General features: G+C 54.2%; 1 protein-coding gene and 1 long non-coding RNA gene across 2 annotated transcripts in view; one reads left to right on the top strand and one right to left on the bottom strand.

The window, feature by feature from the left end:
- LOC309624503 overlaps positions 1-18,531 on the top strand; it is a 190,537-nt gene that overhangs the window by 135,142 nt on the left and 36,864 nt on the right. The gene's annotated exons all lie outside the window — the stretch shown is intronic.
- Positions 1-18,531, bottom strand: part of LOC309610586 (uncharacterized protein C1orf167) — a gene marked incomplete at both ends in the record, with an annotated part of 28,629 nt that overhangs the window by 5,571 nt on the left and 4,527 nt on the right. The window contains 7 exon segments of the mRNA XM_082353637.1: positions 403-741; positions 1,391-1,462; positions 3,950-4,369; positions 7,481-7,603; positions 8,431-8,866; positions 9,560-10,562; positions 11,627-11,751. Coding sequence (XP_082209763.1) covers positions 403-741; positions 1,391-1,462; positions 3,950-4,369; positions 7,481-7,603; positions 8,431-8,866; positions 9,560-10,562; positions 11,627-11,751 — 2,518 coding nt within the window.

Raw genomic sequence — 18,531 nt, forward strand, 5'->3', positions numbered from 1 at the left:
GCCCCCAGTGATCCCCGCCTTCTGTGCTGGGCTCTGAGGACACTGTGACTCCTGAAGGCCGGGTGAGGATGACAAGGATGAAGATGAAGATGGTGATGATGATGGTAGCACCCACGAGGAGCTGGGTTCTGAGCCAAGCACTTTGTGTGGATTGTCTCACAGAATTCCCGCAATCACTCTTGGCGGGGGGGGGGGGGTACCACTGTTATCCCCATTTTACAGATGAGTAAGCTGAGGTTAAGTAGCACGCTTAAAGTCCACACAGCCAGGGAATGGAAGAGCGGGGAACGTGAACCCAAGCCTACAGCGTCCACGCGCCCCGGTCCTGCTCTGCTACCCAGTCTTTGCGGGGGCGGGGGGGCCTGTGGGAGCGTCCCATCACTGGACTCTGTGCTAGAGGACCAGAATCTTGGGTGTCCCTGACGGACTTTGGCCCCCCTCAGCCCTGGTGCCCCGTCCCAGTCCCTGACTCACTCTGCCAGCAGTGCCAGTGGCCCAGTGCACGTCGCTGCTGTACCCGCCCCACTCCCGGGCCCACTGTTCCGTCTCCTGCTGCTGCACCAGCCGCTGCCGCCACAGGCCCAGCGCGGCCCTGCAGCTCTGATCCCAGGCCCGGCGGGCAGCCAGCTCTCTCCTGGCCCCCTGGGCTGTTGCCCAGTGGCTCCAGCCAAGGAGGATGCTGGGAAGGGGAGTGTCCACCCTCAGGTGGTCACTGCCACCCTGGGCCAGCCCTCCCCTCCCCTCCCCTCAGAAGCAGGGAGGGCTCGGGGTGACTCTTCTCCCTCCATCCATCATGGGGGAGAGTGGGTTGCTGTGGGCTGGAGGGCTTAAATGCTGCTCCGAGGGTCACAATGACAGGTGGTCGGGATACAGTGGGACCCCCGATGCCAAGTGCTGTGCTCAGCTGCTAGTGAGGAAGATTGCTACGGGCTGAGTGTTTACTAACGCCAGGCACTGTGCTAGGGGATGTGTGTGCCCCTCCCTCGCTGATTCCCATTGGAGTGGATTCCCTATTATTATCCCCATACGAACGGGGAGATAGAGGCATAGAGAGGTTAAGCAACTTGCCCAAGATCACACAGCCAGTGAGGGACAAAGCTGGGATTACCACAGCTGTGAAATTTCTGGGAGAAACGAATACCTCACACCTCTCAGCAGGGCAGGGTAGGAGGGCAGGAGGCTCTGAGAGGATCTGAGTCTGGGGTGTGAGGGGAGCCCTCTGGGATGCAGACCCCAAGGGGGTGCGGTGGGAAGGGCAAGGATTGATGGGAAACAGTAAATCCAAGGGTGGTGGGCAGCATGGCTCACCCGTCCTGGGGAGGGGTCCCTACCGCCTCTGAAGGGTGCACTGGTGCCACCTTGCCACGCCCCAGGACTGCTGGGCCCGCACCTGCTGCCGCTGCCCAGCTGCCCACAGAAAGCTCACCCGGAACGCCTCCAGGAGGGCGGGGGCCTGGGAAGCCTGGGGAAGGAGGTGTGGAGTCCTGGGTGCCCCGGGCACGGCCACCCCGCCTCCCCCATCCCTCCCTCCCCCTCCCCTCCCCTCCCCTCCCGTCCTTTCCCCTCCCCTCCCCCTCCCCTCCCCTCCCCCTCCCCTCCCCCCCCGCTCTCCCCTCCCCTCCCCCTCCCTTCCCCCTTCCCCTCCCCTCCCCTCCCCCTCCCCCTTCCCCTCCCCTCCCCAGCCCTCCCCACCCTCTGCCCCTGGCCTTCTCCAGGGAGCTGCGGGGTGTCCTGTGGCCCGGCAAGGCCTCCCAACCCAGGACGCCGCCCAGAACCGCTGGGGCCAAGGTGGTCCTGGCACTGCCTGGATCCCGCGCCCCCCAGGCGCCAACCACTCAGGCTGTGACGCTGCTACACGCCCTCGAAGAAGGAGCTACCGGAGGGGGCAGATGAGTGCCGGGGCCCCCCCTCACCCCTGGCTGGGGGTGCTGGAAGGGTGCCACCATGAGCCAAACGCTGGGCCAGAGCTGGGCAACCCCACCTCCCACACAGGCCACCCACTAGGACCACCGGGGGCTCTAAGAAATACCGATGCTCACTGGGGTCCCAGCCCCGGAGATTCTGATGTAATGGTCTGGGTGCGGCTTGGGCGTCCCAACTTTTCCAAAGCCCCCAGGGTGACCCCCCGTGAGCAGCTGAGGCCGAGACCACAGCTCTACTTGCCCTGATCACCTGGTTGATCCTCGCCACACTCCCTGGGTGCGTGGGGGCCACACAGTTGATGGGGGGTGGAGCCGAGCCCAGGCCCAGGGACCCAAGACTCAAGAGCCCACAACAGTATTTCTGCCTCCGCTGGGTTATAAAGATAGGGAAACTGAGGCCTGGGGGAAGGTCATTTCCCCAAACTCCAAACAGCAGCAGACCTGGGATCCAAGCACACATCTCAGGCTACAGGGAAGCCTCAGATATGTTGCAGGGAGATATGGACTGTGACCCGGTTCCCAGCCTCCACCAGTCAGCCATGCACCCTTCCCATCTCTGCTGAACCCTGGTCAAGGTCAGCTCCCTTTGTCAAAAGTTCTCATAGAAGACTCTATCGGGGACTTCCCTGGTGGTGCAGTAGTTAAGAATCCGCCTGCCAATGCAGGGAACACGGGTTCGATCCCTGGTCCGGGAAGATCCCACATGCCGTGGAGCAACTAAGCCTGCGAGCTGCAACTACTTAGCCCTTGTGCCACAGCTACTGAAGCCCACGCACCTAGAGCCTGCACTCCGCAACAAGGAGAAGCCACTGCAATGAGAAGCCCATGCACCGCAACAAAGAGTAGCCCCTGCTCGCCGCAACTAGGGAAAGCCTGCGCGCAGCAACGAAGACCCAACGCAGACAATAAATAAATAAATAAATTTATAAAAAAGAAAAAAGAAAAAGAAAAAGAAAACTCTATCGGGGGATGCAATCAGCAAAATGCAGAGAGTAGGAAACTCTACCTGACAAACAGCCTGATTTCTTCAACAGATAACTTGCAAGGAAACAAACAAACAAACTAAAACAACAGAGGGGAGCCCCTAGATTAAAAAGAGCTTAAGGACTCCTCAACCAATGACAGCATGTGGGCCTTATTTAGATCCCAATACAAACAAAATATAACAACAGGGACTTCCCTGGTGGTCCAGTGGGTAATATTCCGTGTTCCCAGTGCAGGGGGCCTGGGTTTGATCCCTGATTGGGGAACTAGATCCCGCATGCATGCCACAACTAAGAGTCTGCATGCCACAACAAAGATCCCGCGTGCTGCAACAACGACCCAGCGCAGCCAAAATAAATAAATAAATAAATAAATAAATACCAAAAAAACAACAACAAAAACTATAACAACATATTTGCTTGTAAAACAATTGGAAATTTGAATGCTGACCAGATATTTGTTGGTATTAAGGAATTATTCATTTTTTAGGTGTGATCCTGGCATGGTGGTTCTGTTGTTTAAAAGACACTTTATGTTTTCGAGATGCTACAGAAATATTTACAGATGAAATGGTAGGATGCATGGGATTTGCCTCAAAATTATGTAGTGGGGGAAGTAGCCAGGGTACAGATTAAACAAATTTTCTCAGGAGGTGATTTTCGTGAAACTGGATGACGGGTACACTGAGGTTGATTATCCTATATTCCCTACTTTTATGTAAGATAAAAATGTCCCATAATAAAGTAGTTAACAAGGAAAAAAACAACTTCATGTAGATCTGTGTTTCTTCCCTTCACAACACTTAACTTTGGTGGTATTGACACACACATACACCCTTTGTGATTGTTAATTTCCTGCCTGTCCCCGCACTGGGCCATGGGTTCCATGAGGGCCAGTGACAGCGGGCATTAAGCTTTGCTTATGACTAAATCCCAGCCCCTGGGTGGTGTCTGGCAGGTCTTAGCATCTCAGTAAATGGCACATGTATTCATTTCTTATTTTCATCATTTCAACACTAGGAGTCAAGAATTGACTTAAAGGGCATCTCCCAGCTGCATCCCACCCTCTGCCTCAGGGGAGGGAGTCCCCATTCCCACTTCCCCCGACCTGCAGAGCCAGGCCCTCTGGCACTGGCTGTCCAGTGGGGACACCCAGGCTGCATCTGCAGCAGGAGAGCACCAGGCCTGGGGGGGCCTCTCCATCCTCTGAGTCCTCAGCATGGCCCCGGAGGCCTCTCCCTGGACCCCCTTCTCCTGCCTGGCCCATTCCTTCTGATGGCACCACAGGAGGAAGGCTACAGGGAGGGAAGAGAGGAGGAAGAGAGAGTGAACGGAGGGGAGCATCAGGGCCAGGAGGGACCACTGACTCCTGGGACCCCAGGCCGTGTGGCCTCCGGCCAGTCCCTCTCCGTCTCTGGGCCTCAGTTTCCCCACGAGTGAGTCATGTCTAAGGACTTGCCAATTCTAACACTCAAGCTTCTGTCCGGCCTGTACCAGCGTCCATGGCACACAAATGCAGGATGTGCGCATCTCATACTGTGTGTCTTTGAGCTGGTCACTTCATGTCTGTGTGCCTCAGTTCCCCATCAGTAAAATGGGCACAATGCCTTGCTGAGGTCACCACGAGAGAATCAAATGAGATCTTGTCTGGGAAGTTGCCAGAGTAGATACTCGATAAACACTCATTCACTCACTGAGGACCCCCTGCCCTGCCTGGCTCCGTCTCCCCCGTTTCCCAGCGCCCCACATCTTACCAGCCAGCTGTTGCAGAGCCTGCAGGATCTGGACTCCCCTGTCTCCTCCATCTGGCCTCGGCCCAGAACACAACGGAATCGGCTGGGCTCCCGCCTCCTCCCTCCGACTACTTGGACTGAGAGTAAAATTGCCCAGAGAGAAACTGATGCCCAGGCAGAGGGAGGGCACCTAGTCCCAACCCATCCACCCCAGTCCTGCAGTGCCGTCTGACTGCAGGAGCAAAGGCGCGCTGAGCCACCCCCTGTTCTGTTCCAGACAGTACGTTCTACTCCTGATTATGTAAGTGATTTGGGGGGAGGGTTCTGCTTTTGCTGAATTCTCGTCAATACTATTACGGTTTTTTACAACACACATGCATTAAAATAAATATTACTTAAATAATTATTTTAAACACATTTGTTTCATTTAAAAATAGGAACAAAAACAATACATCAGGGCTTCCCTGGTGGCGCAGTGGTTGAGAATCTGCCTGCCAATGCAGGGGACACGAGTTCGAGCCCTGGTCTGGGAAGATCCCACATGCTGCGGAGCGACTAAGCCCGTGAGCCACAACCACTGAGCCTGCGCGTCTGGAGCCTGTGCTCCGCAACAAGAGAGGCCGCGACAGTGAGAGGCCCGCGCACCGCGATGAAGAGTGGCCCCTGCTCACCGCAACTGGAGAAAGCCCTCGCACAGAAACGAAGACCCAACACAGCCAAAAAATAAATATAAATAAATAAATTAATTTAAAAAAAAAAACAAAAAAAAACCAATACATCACTGGAATGGAAAATTGAGGAAAAGAAAATAACCACCTTTAATCTCACCACTCCAGAGATGACCATCATTTTAGCATTTTTTTGGGGGGGGAGATGGGGGATGACATTTATTTACTTGTATTTTTAATAGTGGTAAAATACACATAATATAAAATTTACCATTTAACCATTTCTTTTAAGGAATACTGATGTGATTATCGTGACTTTCTTTTTTTACTTTTTGAATTTTTTTATACATATTTATTGGGGTATAATTGCTTTACAATGTTGTGTTAGTTTCTGTTGTACAACAAAGTGAATCAGTTATATGTATACATATATCCCCATATCCCCTCCCTCTTGAGCCTTCCTCCCACCCCTCCAGGTCATCACAAAGCATCAAGCTGATCTCCCTGTGCTATGCAGCTGCTTCCCACTAGCTATCTATTTTACACTTGGTAGCGTATATATGTCAATGCCACTCTCTCACTACATCTCAGCCTCCCCTTCCCCCACTGTGTCAAGTCCGTTCTCTACATCTATGTCTTATTTCTGCCCTGCCACTAGGTCCATCAGTACCATTTTTTCTAGATTCCATATATATGCGTTAGCATACGGTATTTGTTTTTCTCTTTCTGACTTACTTCACTCTGCATGACAGACTCTAAATCCATCCACCTCACTACGAATAACTCAATTTTGTTCCTTTTTGTGGCTGAGTAATACTCCATTGTATATAGGTGCCACATCTTCTTTATCCATTCATCTGTTGATGGACATTTAGGTTGCTTCCATGTCCTGGCTATTGTAAATAGTGCTGCAATGAACATTGTGGTACATGACTCTTTTTGAATTACGGTTTTCTCCAGGTATATGCCCAGTAGTGGGATTGCTGGGTCATATGGTAGTTGTATTTTTAGTTTTTTAAGGACTCTCCATACTGTTCTCCATAGCGGCTGTATCAATTTACATTCCCACCAACAGTGCAAGAGGGTTCCCTTTTCTCCACACCCTCTCCAGCATTTGTTGTTTGTAGATTTTCTGATGATGCCCATTCTAACCCATTTTAAAATTAATTAATTTATTAATTTATTTATTTTGGGCTGCGTTGGGTCTTCGTTGCTGCGCACAGGCTTTCTCTAGTTGCGGTGAGCAGGGGCTACTCTTCACTGAGGTGTGCGGGCTTCTCGTTGTGGTGGCTTCTCTTGCTGTGGGGCGCCGGCTCTAGGCACGCAGGCTTCAGCAGTTGTGGCATTCGGGCTCAGTAGTTGTGGCACACGGGCTTAGTTGCTCCGCAGCATGTGGGATCCTCTCGGACCAGGGCTTGAACCCGTGTCCCCTGCACTGGCAGGCAGACTCCCAGCCACTGCGCCACCAGGGAAGTCCCCATCTTAACCATTTTTAAGTGAGCAGTTCAGTGGTATTAAGTAATTCACATTGTTATGCAACATTTTAGTATTTTTGCTTCTGGTTTTTTTTTCTATGCACCGTCTTACGTTCATAGAAAAAAATATTTTAGGTACTATTTTTTTATCCTCTTTTTTTTTTCATTGAACATTGCCATAACCCTTTTTCTTCTCATTAAAAATTCTATGCAAATATCCATAAACCTACTTCCAGGAAGGGGAATAATATACGTAAGGAGGGAGGTGAAACTTTCAAATTAATTGAAATACTTCCATCTATCTCGAATGTTTTTGCAAATCAAACATGCATTACTGTTATGATTAGAAAGAACACCAGTAAAGCTACCGAAACAAAAAATAAAGAAAAAAAGTGGGGAGGAATTTTAAAAATCTCGATAAGCATCATATTGAACTGTTGCCAAATGTTTATCACATGGTTAAACTACAATTTTCTCTCTCGCTGTTGGGTATTTAGGCTGTTTCGAAGTTTTCACGAAGTATAAATAATGCCATGATGGACATCGTTTTGCACAAATCTTGGTCCACATTTGCTGGTTTTATCCTCATTCTCTTGTGCGGGAGGGGAAACGGGGGACAAGGAGGGAGGGAAGGCCACCAGCACTGCCCAGGTCACACTGACCGACGTGGGGTGTCCCAGACTACCTGCTTCTCCAGGCAGTGTCCACCACCGGCTTCCCTCCTGAGGGGACTCGGTCCTGGCCTCCCCTGGAGGATGGGGGTCCTGGCTCAGCCTGGATGTGAAGCTGCCCTTGTTTCTGCTGCTGAATCAAGTTTCTCCACTGGGACAAGAGAGAAGGGGAAGAGGAACGTTGGCTGTAGCCTCAAATGTACCCTGAGCAGTGGCGGGGGGGGCACCAGGAAGGGCGGGGACACGAGTCAGACGTTGTGGTTTTAACCATTAGACTCCCCTGCCTCTTTGGGAATGAATGAATGAATGAATGAATGGAGAGATAGAGCCCAAGAGGCAGGGTTTTCCTTGGGAGACAAAACCTGGAGCTGGGCCCTCCTAAAGCACTTTTCCCAAGGAGGGAAGAACATAGAAGTTCCCTCTTAGTCCTGGCTGGCAAACCGCTAGTGAAAAATAACAACCAGGACTTCCCTGGCGGTCCAGTGGTTAAGACTCTGCGCTTCCACTGCAGGGGGCATGGGTTTGAGCCCTGGTTGCGCAACTAGGATCCCGCATGACACACGGTGCAGCCAAACAGAAACAAAAAGCAAAACAAACAACAAAAAATAGCAACCACTGAAACAGTAGAGTGCTTGCTATGTGCTAGGCAGGGTTCTGAGTTCCTTATATTTGTTAATTTAAGCTCACAACAACCCTGAGAGGTATGTACTATTATGATCCCATTTTAAAGCTAAAGAAACTAAGGCACAGAGAGGTTAAGTAACTTGCCCAAGCTCACACAGTGAGAAAATGTGGGGAAAAGGAAAGTGGCGGAGACAGGATTTGAATTGAGGCAGAGCTCGGTCACGTCTGGGCTGACACTGCCTCCCCGCTACTGCCAATCACTCAGGAGGAACAACCTGCGCCCCAGGAGAGCCTCCTCCCCAGACACACAGGCACTTCATCACCTCCCCATGGTCCAGCCTGGAGGCCCCTAACCTTTTGGAAGGTCCACGCCAGCAGGGCCTGCGTGTGTCGTCCCCACGCCGCCTCCAGCTGGGCCTCCTGGAGCAACAGTGTCCACCGCGGCGCCCGTGGGCCCCCGCGCAACAGCTGCCGGCGGCCCAGCGCCATGGCCGCTGCCACTGCCCGCCGCCTCTGCACCCAGTGCTGCCACGCTCTGAAACATCTGGACGGCCACTGCCGGCTGGGGACAGACCAGGCTGACCAGGGGATGGGCCTGGTCCCCAGTCCCGGGGAGAGCGGGGGGCTCAGCAGCACCCACGTCGCCTTTCCAGCAGGGAGGCTCCACGCTGCGGCAGGAGAGCTGGCTGGACCCCGCGAGAACTTCCCTGTGTGGGGGGCTAGCCTTGGAAATCCCAGACAAGAGAGCTCCTGGGGGCAGGAGAATGAACGCAGGACAGCCTCACAGGTTTAGGATTCCCGGGGGCAGCATTCCCGTGTTCCCGTCCTTGGGGCCCGGGAGGTTCCCTCCCCCTGAAATTCTGCAAGGATCTGCCATCTGGGCCTGATCTCCGTCAGGCCCGAGTCTGCAGGCAAATGCGAGAGGAGGCATCCCAGGACCATGGCCCCGGCTCCCACCCTGCAGCCCATGACCTCACCGGCCTATCTCAGACTCCAGGCTCACAGTGTTTCCGGCTTCGTTCTTGGAAAACAAAGGGACACGACACAGCACTCAGGCCAAGAAGCAAGCAGGACTGGACACCCCTTGCTAAGCCTGCCTGCCCACGGCCTCCCTTTCTGAGGGAGGGTGACAGAGGAGTGACAGCCAGCTTGGAGCGAGAATTCCTGGGAGGCAGCCCTCCTCCCCCAACCCGGAGTCCCCCAGTTCCCACTCCCAGACCCCTCTGGCCTCTACCTGCAGGGCACTCCTCGCGGGGGCCGTGTCTGGCGGACGGGAAGCCGGCCTCTCTTCTTCCCTGCCGACCTGCTCCCGTGGGGTCCTGTCCCCTCCTTCCCGCCCAGCGAGGATGCCCCGGGCTTAACTGGACGAGGCTGAAGAGCAGAGTCTGGCCTCCCTGCTGCCCGCCCCTTGAGGGAGCAGGGGGTCCTCCCTCTGTCCCCTGCCGTATGTAGTCCCTGGGGAGCACGTCTCTCCTCGCCTTACAGGGTGGGCAGGAAGGACCCCCTGCCCAGGGTCAAGGGCAACCCGGGCAGCATCTCCAAAGTAGTCTCCAGTGATGCAGGCTTGCTGCTTGCCTGAGAGTCTGAGAGACCATCCTGGACCCCCGGTGCTTCTGGGAAACCTGCAGTTTCCCTGAAACCTTGGGAATGTTTCCTCCTGTCATCCCAGGAAGCAAGAACAGGCTGGCTGGGCGGGGGGTGAGCAGGGAGTATCTGGCCAGCTCTGGTCCAGGGCTCCTGCCGCACAGGGCCTGGGGGTTCCCGGGATGCTTGGCACCTGAGACGGACTGCCTCACGCTCCAGGCGTTGCACGGAGGCCAGCAGCTGGTGAAGGGCAGCTTGGGACGGAGCCCGAGCCCGGCTCTGGGCAGGGACAGCCAGATCCTCCAGGGTGAGGGGTTCCCCCACGAGCCTGGAGGTCCAGCCCCCCAGGCCACACTGGGATGTGGGGTCCGGCCGTGTGTGCCCTTCGAGCGGGCCCAGGCCTGCAGCGGGCCCAGTGTGTGGGCAGGGGGTATTGGTGCACAGCAGCCGGGACCACCTTGGGCAGGAGGCTGGGGAAGCCAGTGGCCCTCGGGGTAGGGGGCTTCCCCCGGGCATCCTGTGCGGCCAGAAGCTTTCCTGAGCCCCCGACCAGGGGTGACGACGTCCCCACTCAGCCACGCTGGTCTCCCTGACGCTCAGGTTGCTCTGCTGGATGGCAAACGCCTGGGCTCTCCCTTGGGGCCTCCCGGCCAGGGGCTGCAAGTTGCTCTGCTGCCGGAAGCTTGAGTTGGTCAGCTGGCCAGTCGTGTCCCTCAGGGCGAGGCCCAGGCTGGGGCTGGTCAGGTTGCTCTGGACTCGGCAGGGCTCCTGGCACAGCGCTGCCCCCGGGGATGGTGTGGTGGCAGGCCGCCTGCTCTCGGCCTGGCCCACGGGCACCCACCGGCCATGTCTACTGGCCAGGCTCTTCCGGAGTCTCCACTGCTCTAAAAAGAGGACAGACAGTTATGCCCTGGGGGAGCACTTGGTGGTCAGTGCTGGGGAGGGACAGGGCGCCACATGGGAGGGAGCCCAGGTTCCAGAGGTCTGCGTCAGCTCTGTCATCCCAGGTGGACCAATGGATGCACCCGGGGGTCTTGAGCCAGAGCAGCGACCTGGTGGCAGTGCAGGGACTCAGAGCAGGGACAGGGCAGGGGCAGGGAGGAGGGCACAGGGAAGCAGGGAGGTAGTTGGGAGGCTGCTGAGGGGTCCCAGGCGAGAGATGATGGGGCTGGGATGGGGGCGGCAGGAGGGTGGAGAGAAGGAGACAGATCAGGTCTACTGAGAAGGCCTAGAAGAGGGGGAAGGAAAGAGAAGTGTCACGGGCGGCTCCCTGGTGTCCAGCTTGAGCAAAGAGGTGCTGGGGCGTCCGCAGCTGGGGTGAAAGCAAGACTCAACACATCAAACAGCTAAACGTGGGCTGCTCTGGCCCTGAGGGGGTGGCGCTCCCTCTCTGCCTGTCTCCCCAGCCCCCAGGCCATTCTGAAGCTGGGAGACAAGGCCTCTTGGGGGCAGGTGAGATGCCCTGGGAGGGCCTGGCAGGTAGAGTGGGCCATGAAAGTTTGCAGATAGGAACTAAAGGTCAGAGAAGTTAAGCACCTTGCCCCACGGTCACACAGCTAGAACACAGAGAAACCGGCAAGTAAATAGGAATCGGAATCTGTTCTTGGGCTGCTCCCACTCTTGGCTGCGCAAGCTCTGTGGCTTTCTGGAAGCCCCAGGAGCCAGAGCAGGGAGGTTCCCAGCCCACCAGCGCTGCCACAAGACCGACCTGCGAGGGCCCCTTCTCTGCCAGGGGCCCCAGACAGGCCCACTCCTGCGCCCCCCTCCTCACCTCATGTCCTGACTTCCTGACCCTCCCTCGCGCCCCGGGCTAGAAGACTTTGTCCCGGGCCCAGCTGGCCCTGAACAGCTGATCTCTGGAATTAGCAAGGCCCTGGGCTGGCCTGTCTGGGAAAGGGGCGCTGGGCTGCTACCCGAGGGGACCTCGCTCCTGCCACCTCTGACCCAGACCCCCTGAGCCTCTTGCCTGGCCTCAGGGGGGTGGCCAGCCTGGGGGGCACATTCTCCTTGTGGCTGGTGTCAGGTCTCAGCTCCATGGGCTCCAGGGCAAAGCCAGGGTGGCAGTGACCTTGGTCCACACCACAGCCGGTCCTGTTTGATTAGAGGGACTCTGAGGGGGGAGGATAGGGTTCCCGCCTCCTACCCAGCCACGCCCAGCCCTGGTCCCCACTCCCACGCTTCACCAGCATCCCTGGTTGCCCTGAGGTCCAGCCCCGGCTGTCCTGTTCAGGGCCCCTTGGGGTCTCCTCTCCCCAACCCCTGTACCACCCCTTTCCCTTGTAATTTTCTCGTGTCTTCCGGCACCCACTCCTAACACTGATGACAGATCCCTGTGGACCCTGCTTCCCAAGCAGCCCTGTCAGGTGAGGGCTCTTTCTCTCAGACCTCTAGGCAGGAGAGGGGGCCCTCTTTGCTTCCTGTCGCCCCCTCCCGACCATTCTCCCTCTCTCCTCTCTAAAATGCTCTGGTTCTAAGTTCCAGGCAGGCCAGGAAGGAAGCCCTCGTCATTTATTCCTTGACGATTTCAGCTCCCAGCTCACTGTCACTTTCTGCAGCACATGCCTAACTTCTGGGTGGTTTCACCCTGCACGTGGACAATCCCTCCAACTCCTGGTCTGCGAGTCCTTGACCTTCTAACCTCCCACCATCCTGTCCTTCACCCAACCTCAGTCACCTGCTCCCAGGGTCCCCCCAGACTTTGTCATCCTCAAAAACTGCACCACCCCATAATTTCAGTTTCAGAGCCCACACCCATCTTTCCAGCTCCCTCCCTCTGGTGCCCCATCCTTCCTTCCATGAGACCTGACCCTCTGCCCCTACCACCTTTCGTCCTCCGACCCACCGTGATGTCTCTCTCCCGCCTCCTGCAGTTTAACCATCCGGCGTTATAACCATCCCCTTTGCACACCCCTGGCTCCTTCTCTCTGCCACTCACGCAGCAAAATCACAACATAGGTTAAAGTGACTAAAGGAAACCCTACAACTGCACTGGTGGCCTCGCTCCGAAATTACCACCTTCAATCTCAAGCGGGCCTCCAAGGCTGCTGGAGAATCAGACTCTAGTCCCCTCCTCCCCACCCTCTTAGAAGCTATTTCACACTTTCTCTGCTGTCCTCAAGCCTCTGTCGCCTCTTCTCCTCTCACCCCCTGCAGCAGACCTTGTTCCTGTTTCACCCACCAAAGAGGGCCATCAGAAAAGAATAGCCACAAGTGTCCCCGCTCACTAGCTTCATGCCCATAGCCTCTCCCACCCCCTCCCCCATCCTGTGTGGTCCCACCCCCAGCCTGACCCTCCTCTGTGCTCTGGGGGCCATCCCATCTCCCCTGCCCAAGGCCAGCACCCAGGGCCACCACTGGCCTCCGAGGTCCCATTCTGTGAATCAGGAAAAGCACCCTCGACCTCCACAGCTGACTCAGCCCCCCACGCCCACTGGGGCACAGAGCTGGGGGGCGGGACACAGGCTATGATGTGTCCGTGCCCTGTCCCTGCTCCCAAAGTCACTTCCCCCATCGTCAACACTTCCCCTTGCCTGACGGATTCATTCCCATCAGCACTTCAACAAGTGGTTATTTTTTTCCATCTTTAAAAACAAAAAGCAAGGGCTTCCCTGGTGGCGCAGTGGTTGGGAACCCGCCTGCCAATGCAGGGGACACAGGTTCAAGCCCTGGTCCAGGAAGATCCCACATGCCGCGGAGCAACTAAGCCCATGCACCACAACTACTGAGCCTGTGCTCTGGAGCCCATGAGCCACAACTACTGAGCCCGTGTGCCACGACTACTGAAGCCCACGCACCTAGAGCCCGTGCTCCGCAACAAGAGAGACCACCACAATGAGAAGACCGCGCACCGCGGCGAAGAGTGGCCCCCGCTCGCCGCAACTAGAGAAAGCACAGCAACGAAGACCCATTGCAACCAAAAATAAATAATAAATAAATTTAAAAAAAAAAAGTGAAACACCAAAAAAAACCCCACTCCTCTCTTGAGCCTCCAGGAAGGACTCAGGCCATTTCTCCCCTTCTCATCACCCCCAAATCCCAATTCCTCCCCCACCTCCATCTCTGCTGATCTCAGTGCAATTGGGCTCCCTTCACCCCAAAGTGCCTTTCCTCCAGGTGACCTCCGCAGTGCCAAGCCCCTGGCACAAGCCTTCGGCTTGTTGCAGGATCTTAGTTCCCCGACCAGGAATTGAACCTGGGCCCTCGGCAGTGAAAGCACAGAGTCCTGACCACTGGACCGCTGGGGAAGTCCCAGCCCTCAGTATTCCTGAGGCAGCAGAGGCGGCAGGGCAGTGATCACTCAGCCTCCTCGGAGCCCCTGCCTCCCTGACTCCAGGCTGCCACCTCTCAGTATCCCTCCCTCCCCCCTGCCTGTGCGCTCTTTCCAGCCTCTTCTGCTGGTTCCTGTTCTCCGCGCTCATCCCTGGGACCCCCACTTCCCTGATGCTCGCACCCCAGGTGACCTCAGCTTCGGATGGTTCTCACGCAGACTCCCATCCCGCTCTTCTCCCAGAAGGGCGGCTCCTTCTGGACATCCTGACTCCTCGCTCCCTCCCATCACGTGCAGTCCATCAGCTAATTCCATCTGTTCCACCTTCCAAAGACACCCAGCATCTGCCCCGGCTCACCACCTCATCCTCACCTCCCTGGGTCAAGCCATCCCCTCCTCTTGCCTCCTAACTGGTCTCCCCTCTTCTGCCCTGTGCCCACATCCGACAGCCTCCTCCCAACAGAGGGTAGAGTGGCCCTGTGAACACTGAGATCAGGCTGTGTCCTGACTCACCTCAAACACCCCCAAAGACTCCCCAACCCACTCAATCCTCAACCAAGGCTTCAAAGCCCTCTCTCAGCGACCTTATTAATATGTACAAAGTGACGTCGGAGCACAGCCTTATCTCTTTGGTTATGCTTGTCTATGGCTGCACACATGTACCCTCTGGCCTTTAAGAAAGTTGGCTGACCCCTGCTCTATGCTATCCGCTCCCCACCCTTACCTTACCCACCCTCCCCCTCTACTCCCTCCCCTCGCTCTCTCTGCTCTGAACACACCAGCCTCCTCACTGTGCTTCCCAAATGCTGTGCACGTTCCCACCTCAGGGCCTTTGCACTTGCTGTCCCCTCCGCCCAGAACCCTCTCTCCCTCTCTCCCTCTTTCCTTCCAATCCTGCTCAAACTTCACAGGGAGCCCTTCCCTGACCACTCTGCCCACACCCACCCTCACCACGCTCGCCTCTTTTTACCCTGCATGATTTTTCTCCATGACTTATCACCACCTGACAGACTGCAGAAATTAGTGTTTGCTGTTCTCTCTGCAGTGGACTATGTATGAGCCACTGTCTCTTTTCTTCCCTGCTGTATTCACAGCACATAGAATAAAGAGCATGTGGCACACAGTAGGGGCTTATACGTTGTGTTAAAGGAGTGACTGGATCGGGCTAAGCATCATGCAGCCTTTTAGGAGGCGTCCTGTCATTTAACCTGCACCGCAGCCCTAAGAAGTAGGCTCCTTGTTTTAGAGATGAGTTTAAAGAGACTACCTGCCCAGCCCAAGGCCTTATAGCCGGTTAGCAGTGGCAGAGGGCTACCCCGGGAGCTATCTCCGCAGCACATGCTCCTAACCAGGACCGCCCGGAACCCCACCTCTTTCCAAAGGAGATTTGAGACAGCTCAATCCACAGTGTCCCTTCCTACCCCTAATTCCCTTCATCCCACGCCTGGGCTCATCGGCCCATCTATCTGCTCCTCAACTCCCACCCCGTCTGCCCCCCGCCACTCCACCCTCATCCTTGTCCAGTTAAGGTGATGAGTCTCTCTTCTCTTCCCACCAGGACTCAGTTTTCTGCCCTCCTGGACCTGCCCTCCCGCGCCTCTGTCTTCCTCTGGTCCACCTTCACGCAGTCGAATTTGAACCTGGAGGGGATCTCACGCAGGACGGCTAACGATCCAGGCAGGTGGAGGCGGGGTGGGGGTGGGGGGGTGCGGGGACATCAAAGATCGCGCCTGCCCAGTGCGGGGCTGCAGCATGGAGGGTGCCCCCTGCGCCTCCACGCGAGCTGAGAACTTGGCGGGGGGGGGGGGGGTGTCTGTGCGCATGCGCGCTTGGGGATGCGGGGGGCAGGGTGGGGGCCGGGGGTGAGGCTCGCGGTCTTCGGGTTCTGGCCCCACGCGGTGTGCCCAGAGGCAAGGCAGGTGGCCTCGTGCAAACTTCTCCACGTGCAAGACAGAACTCTGCCCGCCTTCGGCTCCCTCCGAAACGGGCTGGACTCCGCCCTCCCCACTCCCCTCCGCGCTGTGTCCTTGGTGCAATCATACTTTTCTCCGGGCATTTTCTACCTGCCAAACCTCTTTGCCCATGCTGTTCCCCACCCAGACCTGCCCTGCTCTTTCCTTTACGTTTTCTCTTTTCTAAACAGGGAGAGCACTGGGCCTGGAGTCAGAAGACATGTGATCAACATCAGTTCCCTTGCCGTGTGGCCTCAGGCAAGTCCCTAAATTCTCTGAACCACAGGGTCCGCCTCTGTAAAAGGGGAGTGGTGACACCTACTGTACTGTCTCATGGGTTTGATGGGAGAATCAGACGTTTAATAAATAAATGCCAAAGAGCCTTTAAACTCTAAAGCAATTCTTGAAGGAGGGGATGATTATTACTTCCTCTTAAGTCCTCTTTTATGTCTAGTAGTACTTTCTGCCTTAGAGTCAAGTCGATCTGATATTAATTTAGCTCTACCAGCTCTATTTCGGTCATTTGCCTGGCTTAACTTTTTCATTGATTTACTTTCAGCCTTCCTGTGTCTGTATATTTTAGGTGTGTCTCTTAAAACACAAAGTGGCTGGAATTTTTTTAAAAGTCATTTACAAATGTATGATTATGATATATTTATATAACCATCTTATTTTTATGCTTGCTAATGGTCAAACTTCATGTTTTTTTTCTCCTTTCTTGCCTTTTTTTAGAATTGACCAAGGTTTTCTTTTTCATTTTTTCCCCACCATTGTTTTGGAAATTACACATTTCATTTCTCTTCTTTCAGTAGGCATCCAAGACATTTTAATATGTATATTTAATTTAACAAAGTGTAAAGTTAATCCGGTATTTACCTTCCTTCCAGACAAAAATGGACCTTGTAACACTGTGTCTGGTCAGCTCCTCCTGACATAGATTATTATTGTCTTGAACACTAAACCACATGTTTACTATTTCCTTCATGCGTGTCAGATCTTCCTTAAGGAAAAATTTCCTTCTTCCAAAAAAAGGTTCTTATACGTTTCGGTAGGGAAGGTCTGTTGGTGATCATCCCCACTGGCGTTCCTCTGAACATGTATTTCATCCTGAAAGATAACTCATTAGTACACAATTTAGATTGACAGTCATTTTTTTTCACCAAAGATACCATTCCTCTGTCTTCTAACTCCTATTGTTTTGTTGAGACATCAGCTGCCAGTATAATTGTGTGAAGGAAAAAATGTTGCCTGCCATACCAGTAAACAAAGGATGCTGCAGCCATCAAGCCACCACATTACAGCTGCCCCCAAAGGTGCGCCCTGAGGAGACTCACGATGAGAAAGCACATGATATTGGCCCCAGATAGCTGAGGTGCATATCAAAGGAATGATTTCAAGGAGCCCAGACTTTTGCATCTTCCCATACATAGAAAAGCGCTAAATTCATTAACCTGAGATGTCTGCTTTTCTTTAATTTTTGGTAATTTTTTTTTTTTAAAAGAAATTCACGTTCTTTTATTTATTTATTTATGACTGTGTTGAGTCTTCGTTTCTGTGCGAGGGCTTTCTCTAGTTGCGGCAAGCGGGGGCCACTCTTCATCGCGGTGCGCGGGCCTCTCACTGTCGCGGCCTCTCTTGTTGCGGAGCACAGGCTCCAGATGCGCAGGCTCAGTAGTTGTGGCTCACGGGCCCAGTTGCTCCGTGGCACATGGGATCTTCCCAGACCAGGGCTTGAACCCGTGTCCCCTGCATTGGCAGGCAGATTCTCAACCACTGCGCCACCAGGGAAGCCCTAATTTTTGGTAATCTTTTGATGTTCCCAGTACCTGGTCTTTGTTGCAAAAACTCCTTTATATGCTGGTTCCCCCCTCACCTCGTCGAAGCAGTCCCTCAGAGCTGAGAGGCTGTGTCCTGAGTTTTAGTTCTCAGTTTTGTCTGTCAAATAAAACATAATTCTCAACTTTTAGGTTGTGCTTTTTTTTTTCAGTCGACAATTGTCATTCCGTTTAGGACAATAACTTTTCGTCTAACTGCTTTTGGGATCTTAGTGTTTGTCTTTGGTGTTCTGCTGTTTTCATTCATCTCTTCATTCCATGACTTTTATAAAGCACTTACTGGGTGCCAGCACTGTTCTAGGTGCTGAAGATACATCAGTGAGTGAACAAAGTTCCATTATGATGACTGTAAATGTGGGTTTCCTCTTATGTATTCTGACTGGAGATTGTTTGACTCCCTGGATCTGGGGCTTGGTGTCTTTCCGTTTTAGAAATTCTCCACTGTTATTTCTTTGGATGTTGCCTCTCTCCCACTGTCTCCCTCAGAAACTCTGACTATATTTATATAGGACCTTCTGACTCTATCCTTTGTTTCTTCTCTTATTTCCTGTCTGTTTTTGCTGAATTCTGAGTAATTCCTTCACATCTATCTTCAAGGCTACCGATTCTCTCCTCTGGTAGATCTCTTCTATGAATTAACCTATCCATTGACTTTCTAACTTCAGTCACTGTGTTTTTCATTTGTAGAAGTTCTATTTATTTCCTTTGAAACTCTACCTGGCATCCCAGCCTCCACACTGTCACACTCTGCCTCTAAAATCAAGAAGATTCCATGTGCCCTGTCCAGGTCTCCTCTTCCGGGGCTGTGTCCCCAGCT

The sequence above is a fragment of the Balaenoptera borealis genome, assembly GCF_965194805.1.
Source record: "Balaenoptera borealis genome assembly, chromosome: 1".
Classification (NCBI taxonomy): Eukaryota; Metazoa; Chordata; class Mammalia; order Artiodactyla; family Balaenopteridae; genus Balaenoptera; species Balaenoptera borealis.